The following is a 7,154-nucleotide window of genomic DNA, read 5'->3' as shown; positions in this document are numbered from 1 at the left end:
ATTGCAATTACCCTTGTACAATATGAATAATGTAGATTTATTTAAACAAGTTTGGTAACAATCTCTATAAATGCCATTTCTATAAGAATCTATTAACACAGTCATAACAGATTGTAATGCATTTATAAAGCATTATAAAAATGGCCATAAATATTTCTAAAAGGCATAACATGTTATAGCCATGTGTATTGTACATTATGGATGCCTAATGAAGCTCTCATCTATAATACTATAGATACCCCTATAATGTGGTACAAGGTATCCCTAATTCTTATACCAGCCATTAAAATACATTATGAAGGGCTCAATAGTGCATTTTGGATGAGATCTTCATTGGCACTTATGAAATATTACAATCAAAAATTATAATTATTATAATGCCTTATGACTGTAATGCTTTATTAATTCTGTAATGATAGAAGATGCTGTAATGCTTTATTAATTCTTAAACCAACCATTATAAGGCATTATGAAGGCGTCAATAATGCATTACAGATCACAGCTTTAGGTAAAGTGTTACCACAAGGGTTGTTACTCTTATTTATGCAAATGTATTAATGTGAAAACCTTTATACATCATGGCTTTATAAATCTCGTAGCTTGAATATCACTGAAGTCTTTGAACATCTGAATTTTGTTTCCTTTGATAATTTTGTTAAAAATAATTACAGCAGCAGAATATTAAGCAAAGCATTTCCTACCATTGAACACATACTGTAAAAGCCTTTCAGAACTGAGAAAGAAGGTAAAAAGAAGATAAATATTCTGAATACATTTTGCTTTGTTTAACTTCTGGGTTTCCTGTAATAGTGCCATTAATATGTTATTCACACACAGCTGTTGTTCTTCTCAAGACGAGGCCAAATCAAGCAGGATTCAGAAATTTCTATTAATAGCTTGAGGTGTCCAAGAAGCATGCAAACAATGTATCTCTGAAACACTGTATCTCTGAAAGAATGTATCTCTGAAACAATGTATCTCTGAAAGAATGTATCTCTGAAAGAATGTATCTCTGAAACAATGTATCTCTGAAAGAATGTATCTCTGAAAGAATGTATCTCTGAAACAATGTATCTCTGAAAGAATGTATCTCTGAAACACTGTATCTGAAAGAATGTATCTCTGAAACAATGTACCTCCGAAACCTCATTAGTGCTATCCAATTTTTACTCTGTATTATGACATAATTTTACGTATTTCATGCAATAGAGGGTGCTATAGAAAACTGACACAGACGATACTATTATAATACTTGTCGGGGGTAATACGCGCAGCAGTGTACTTCAGCATGCATTAAGTGTGCTTGTCCCTGGAATCCCTCTGTGGGATGAAGCTCTCTGTGCTGTGCATGTGTATCTCACTATAGTTCATTGCTGTTTTTACACCCTCGGGTTGAGCACTTTCAGTGGCTGAGCCTGGGAGTCGGCACTGGGATAAAAGAATGGGAACACGGCTTCTTTAAAATCAGCTCCCAAGTAGGAGAAGAGGGGGGTCATGTCTGCCGCGTTATAAAATGACAGCTGCCCGGCTTCGTAATCAAGGTACATGCCGACCTTCCGCACACTTCTGTTCCCCACCGTCCAATAGCCGTTTTCTGGGCACAGAACCACCCAGCCGGCCCTCTCTGCGGACTCCGCGGCCACGCCCAGGTCCCAGTCTGCCCTGTCTCCCACATCCACCTCCCAGTAGTGCCGGCCCGCGGTGAAGCCCCGGCTGGCCAGAACGCAGGGGCTGAACTCGAAGCGCGTCTCCTCCGTCGGTAAGCCTTCTTTAGGGGTGTGGGTGTACTGAGCAGACGTCAGGTCCTCCGAGAGGGACAGGAAGGGGTTGGCGGTGGCCGGATCGAGGCTCAGGAAGCAGAGACCTGGAATGGAGCCAAAGGGCCAGCGCCTGACATCAGTACATTTGGACAAATGATAACATTTGTATTTGTTGCCCTGATAGTCAACATCTATTTCAGCTTTCAGTTTTGCTATCAACATATCATAACATTCAGCAGTCGCAAGTCACCCTACAGTGATTCTCAATGTAACCGAAATACATTTCCGACTGCAGCAGTGCAGCTCAATAAGAAGATGTGCTCCCTTATATAACATTATTATAACAGGAGCTGTGAATTTCCCAGCAGTGAAGTTTACCCGCCATTTTACTAAGACAAAAAGTGACTGAAATGGCTTCGGGCCAATTTATGCATATCTAGCGTGCACCTTCCTGTTTGTGAAAACACCCGCACACCTGCCACTGTCTGCTTCCATTTTTAGAATAAACCATGACTCAGGGCAATAACAGGAAGTGGGCAAATATGTTAAACACACACGTACTGTATAATACAGTATACACCAAGGTACCAGCATACTCACTATCACAGGTATATGGCGCTTCTTATCTAACTTGTACCTTTTTTTTGCAATGAAGAGGACGCAATATGCATATTTGCGATATGATTTTACTTATTTTATATAAATATTGGGCTACCCTTTGAAGCCAGTGATGTGTTACATTTTCCATTCACACCAGAGATGCATTAGGTGACAGAAATATTACACAACTGAAACTTACATTTGTGCAATTAGAGCTACAGCAAGAAATGGAATTTACACTCAACCCTAAACATCAAAATTTTTGCATACATTTTTTTAGATTGATATATAATTACATTATATATTAATTACTGTATAATATACAATAATTATATAATATATAATAATAATGTATTTTTCTTTACCTGGTTTAATGATTTCTCCTAATTTCTTCCATACAGTGTACTGAATCGGACCCTTGTAGACCCCCAGGTCGAAGCAATCTGTCCCCCCATCATTCAGTGCTGCTGGTTGTGCTTTCAGTCTTAATGAAGAAAAAATATATTCTGAGACGATGAGACAAAGTGAGAGAAATGTTGACTCCACGACTGAGTCATTTGAGGGATCAGCATAGGAATGCCCCATTCAGATATTAAAGCCAAGCAGTGGGAGGGTTTTGGGAAGTTAAACCTCACAGATCTGTCAGCCAGAGATGATGGGCAATGACAAAAATCTTTGTCTCACTAATGCAAACTGTCTTCAGGCTTTTTTTTTAAACTTATTTATGTCAGCGTTTGGGGACATTTTAAGTAAGCAGGACTTGTTCAGGTTGAATTGTCTTTGTGACTGAAGAACCATTGTCTTTATTATGGAGGGGCATGGCAGAGGGAGGGGTGGTCCTTAGTGTGGTTCCAACAAAAAAGGGTTTATCAACAAGTGTAAGACTGGGACAACTAAAGCACAGAATTAGGCCCGCAGGGAAAGCACAGCTACAAACACCAGAGCTACTACAAACCACTGAACTACAACAGAGTACAAGTACAATACAACTAGAGCTACTAACACAGTAACAACTATAATGATAGACTAAAGAACAGAGTGAGGGCAGGCACTTAAATCTACACAGAGAAGGGGCTAACAAGGGGCAGGTGTGGAACATAACCAAACACAGCCAATCATAAAAGGCATAGGACAACAAGCAACAGCTGCAATAAATAGACTAACAAACACAGAAAGTAGGAAACATTAACAAACACTAAGAGTTAACAACACTAGACTAGGAACCTATATATAAGCAGAACAAAATTAAACAAGGCACAAGTACGGTAAACCTAAAAAAATTACACAAAGCAACAAAAATGAAGAGTGCAAAGGAAAACAGTGAAACTTATGATTGGAGGAATTCAGCCTCTGAGCCCCTTGCTCAACCCACTGAGCTACACAGCAGCCTGGGGAGCAGAGATACACAGTAGGGGCTGAAGTGCTGAAGACAGAGAGGGGGGAAACAGGATGACTAGTGTCACCTGCTGGCCAAAAGGGAACAAGACACATAGGACAGGATTGGATGGGCACCAGCCCTGACAGTTATAATTGCTGATGCAAACTCCATATCCATGCCTAGTTAGATATGATCGAGAATGAAGACATTGACCTTGACTATATCCATCACAGTAAACAGGAACATGGCAAAATACACGATTATTAATGGAAATTGCATTCCTCACCTCAAAGTCAGTCCCTGAATATCCTTTGAATGAAAAAAAGACAGAGGTATTAATACATCTGATCCTATGAATGTTGATGAAGATTTGGGCATCACACCACTCTCTTCTGTCATTGAAATTATGATTGTGGGCGCAATTTGAAGAGCAAATTTACAAAATTTTGTTGTTTTTGAGATAAGACTGTCAATGACCTAAAGTCTAGGCCTCCTCATCAAATGTTACAGTATTGGGAAATAAAACTAACTCAATTATCATGTAATCCAAAAAAAAAAATGACTATCGTTAAATTTTCAAAACTCGTTAAGTCCCCGGATGTTTTCTCAAGTGAATTCTGGAAGTTTGCTCTTCAGCTAAACCACAGTGGACTACATGCTTTAACGTGCATATCACACTTAGTTCTTTGAAAACATACAACCGCAATTTGCGTAAAGGTGTTATGCAAAGATTTTTAAAAAGCAGCTTCAGTCAGATACCTCAATCAGAGTGGACGGATGGTGCGGCTCCTGTTTCAGTCGCTCCCTGAGCGAGGCCACATCTCGCTGAAGGGCATCGACCTCCTGGGAAAGGTGCTGGGAGCCTGTCTGCCTGAGGTCCAGCAGCCTCTGAGTGTCCTTCTGGAGCTGGGAGCAGAGCCTCTCTCGCTCGCGCTCGATGCACCGCTGCAAACAGTCCATCTCCTGGGTGATGTGGGCGTGCAGGGCGTGAGACTGCTTCTGCGGAGAGGATCCGGGAATGACTGAGAAACGGGAACGTCGTGTTGCCTGAGCACATCAGTGACCAGTAATATGTACGTGACATTCTTCTTAAAATGTTTATTGATTCAAGAAAACAAATCTCCATTGTAATCTATGTATGTGTGTATAAATATATAATGCATATTCATTGACATTATAATTGTATATATTCATATAAACATTACATTATTATATATATATATATATATATATATATATATATATATATATATATATATATATATATATATATATATATATATATATATATATATATATATACACACTTAGGTCCACCGTAAAAGAGGATGAAACTTAGGATGATTCCAAAGGCCCCTGAGTGACTGGGGCCCTAAAAAATTACATAATTGCATTGCTCTGTGTCGGGGGCCCAATATGATGCGTTTTCATCAGGCCCAAATTTTCTAGTGTCACCCTTGTATATATTATATTTTTATAAATGGTCCCTAATTTCAATACTCATTGTCGTTCATAAAGCTGTATACTAGTTAAAGACATTTTATTTGAATGCTTGAGTAAATCATTACATCATACCCAATGAATCCATACCTTTATTTCATTGATTTCTTGTTCTTTTCTTTCATAAAGTTCTTTTATTTCTTTCACTTCTTCCTCAAAGTGTTTCACAGCCTCTTCGAAATTCTCCTAAAAACACAATTTTATCTTGGTGTTCTGATATACATTTGACTTGCTACCATTCACCCTGTCTTACTAGTATCCCTGTGTGTTCCCTTCAGGTTGCCCTGTTCTTGTGTGATATACGTCCCCTTGTGGCCCCCCACTGGGGCCCCTCACCTCAATCACTCTGCCCCCCCATTTCCATGCCTTTACCTCACACTGGGCCAGTATTTCCTCCATGGGCGCCATGCAGTGGGCGCGGTGTTCTTTGGACACAGCACATACCACGCAGATTGCCGTCTTTTCCTCCACACAGTACATCTTCAGCGGCTCCCGGTGGACTGGGCACACACCTGGCACCGCATCTATCTCCATCTTCTTCCCCACGTCTTTCTGGGAGAACTTATCACTGTCCTCTATTGGCCCCTTGAACTTCAGGCCTAAATCGCGAACTCTGCCCACGATGGTGGCCAGCAATTTGTTGCTCTTTAAGGTAAACTGGGGAAAGATCTCACAGCATAAAGGGCAGGTGTAACCTTTATTCTCTTTATTCTTCTCTGTCTTTTCTCCATCTTTCCAGTAGTTTATGATGCACTCTCTGCAGTAATTGTGCTCGCAGTCCAGTCTGACTGGGTCCTCGTAGAGGGAGTGGCACAATGTACAGGTCACCTCATTCACGAGACTCATGGCCAAACCTGCTTCCTCTCCTGAAGTCATCGCGACAAAAATACCAGTTGTGATACTGCAGAGACATAAATAAATGGTCGCTGTGGACTGAAATGAAACCAAGCGAGAAAAAGATAATTTCGAGTCATTTCAGTGTTGCATTTTCAGTATTGATTGAAAAGATCTGTGTCTAATGCTAAGCAGCAGGATGCGTGATGTTGTTCCTGTTTCGCTGGTTGTAGATCCATGACATGGATGACTCTGTTATTGAACATCTTTGTCAGTTTTGGATCACCTGAAAATTAAAGGGCTGAAAATATCCCCAGTACTAAATTAGCTAGATCTATTACATATGTGCCTGCAGTAATCAAGAACTGCAATATAACGCATCAGAAGTGTTTTATAAAAAAACTACTGCTGCCTACGCAGTGGTGTAATACAGTGTGATTGTACATACACCTTCCATTCATAATGAGACTTCAGTTCTTCTCGGTATGGCTGTGTTGCAATGTGAAAGCTGGTACACGTGTTGATGTAGTGTGTTCTTACTTCTCGTCTTTCCAGTAAAAACCACCTCACTCCTGCTTGTCGATCCTTCAAAATCAAGAATACCTTGAGAGTTAGCCCGTGGTCTTCAATTAGTTTTAAGTAGCTTTGAACAACAGAATATGAATTCAGGCACTGACCTGTCCTCCCGTTTGGTTCTCGCTCTCCTGTCAGGGTTGGGCCAAATCTGCGTTCCTTTGGGTCAGTGGGTGACAAAGTCTTGAAAGTAAGACTTTCTGCTGACCCCCACTTTCTCCCGCCCTGAGTCACTTTGAATGAGTGCCGGTTTGAAGAGTTTCACTTGCAACTTCCTCTTCATGCTTCTGCCCTCCCTAACCCTAACTAACCCCCCCAACACTGCTGAGATCAAAGGACTAAGAGAGATTGGTTTGCAGCAAACCGTGATGCTGTTGCACCCTCCCACTCACAACTATTGGGGTCATAAGATGCAGAGAGTTTCTTGTCGTGCGATATACCGCTTAACATTCTTTCTTTTGTTTTTTACCAGTTTCATGGGTGATAGAAGCGGCGAGAATGCTAAAGTA

At 40.6% G+C, this 7,154-nt stretch overlaps 1 protein-coding gene across 2 annotated transcripts; it reads right to left on the bottom strand.

The window, feature by feature from the left end:
• Positions 1-1,356: 1,356 nt before the first annotated feature.
• LOC125749579 (nuclear factor 7, brain-like) lies at positions 1,357-6,915 on the bottom strand. 2 transcript variants are annotated; one of them, XM_049026996.1, is made up of 8 exons: positions 6,750-6,915; positions 6,613-6,657; positions 5,611-6,171; positions 5,329-5,424; positions 4,498-4,737; positions 4,025-4,047; positions 2,726-2,844; positions 1,357-1,864 (listed from the first exon to the last, which is right to left on the bottom strand). In XM_049026996.1, the coding sequence occupies exons 3-8, from the start codon at positions 6,112-6,114 to the stop codon at positions 1,380-1,382; spliced, it is 1,467 nt and encodes a 488-aa protein (XP_048882953.1). In that variant the 5' UTR covers positions 6,115-6,171; positions 6,613-6,657; positions 6,750-6,915; the 3' UTR covers positions 1,357-1,379. The 2 variants fall into 2 exon arrangements, with proteins under 2 accessions (XP_048882953.1, XP_048882952.1); XM_049026995.1 differs by having other exon boundaries at positions 5,611-6,657.
• Positions 6,916-7,154: the final 239 nt, after the last annotated feature.

The sequence above is a fragment of the Brienomyrus brachyistius genome, chromosome 9 (assembly GCF_023856365.1).
Source record: "Brienomyrus brachyistius isolate T26 chromosome 9, BBRACH_0.4, whole genome shotgun sequence".
NCBI classification, from domain to species: Eukaryota; Metazoa; Chordata; class Actinopteri; order Osteoglossiformes; family Mormyridae; genus Brienomyrus; species Brienomyrus brachyistius.
Note: the sequence above shows the minus strand (reverse complement) of the source record. Positions and strands in the feature narration are given on the sequence as shown.

What these genes read in the sequence shown, in the direction of transcription:
- LOC125749579 (XM_049026995.1), bottom strand. Translation starts at nt 6,114, where the DNA reads ATGACTTCAGGAGAGGAAGCAGGTTTGGCCATGAGTCTCGTGAATGAG. An exon ending in AAATACTGGCCCAGTGTGAG is followed by an intron (nt 5,425 to 5,610) that starts GTAAAGGCATGG and finishes TTGTGTTTTTAG; the next exon opens with GAGAATTTCGAAGAGGCTGT. An exon ending in AAGAAATCAATGAAATAAAG is followed by an intron (nt 4,738 to 5,328) that starts GTATGGATTCAT and finishes TCCTCTCCGCAG; the next exon opens with AAGCAGTCTCACGCCCTGCA.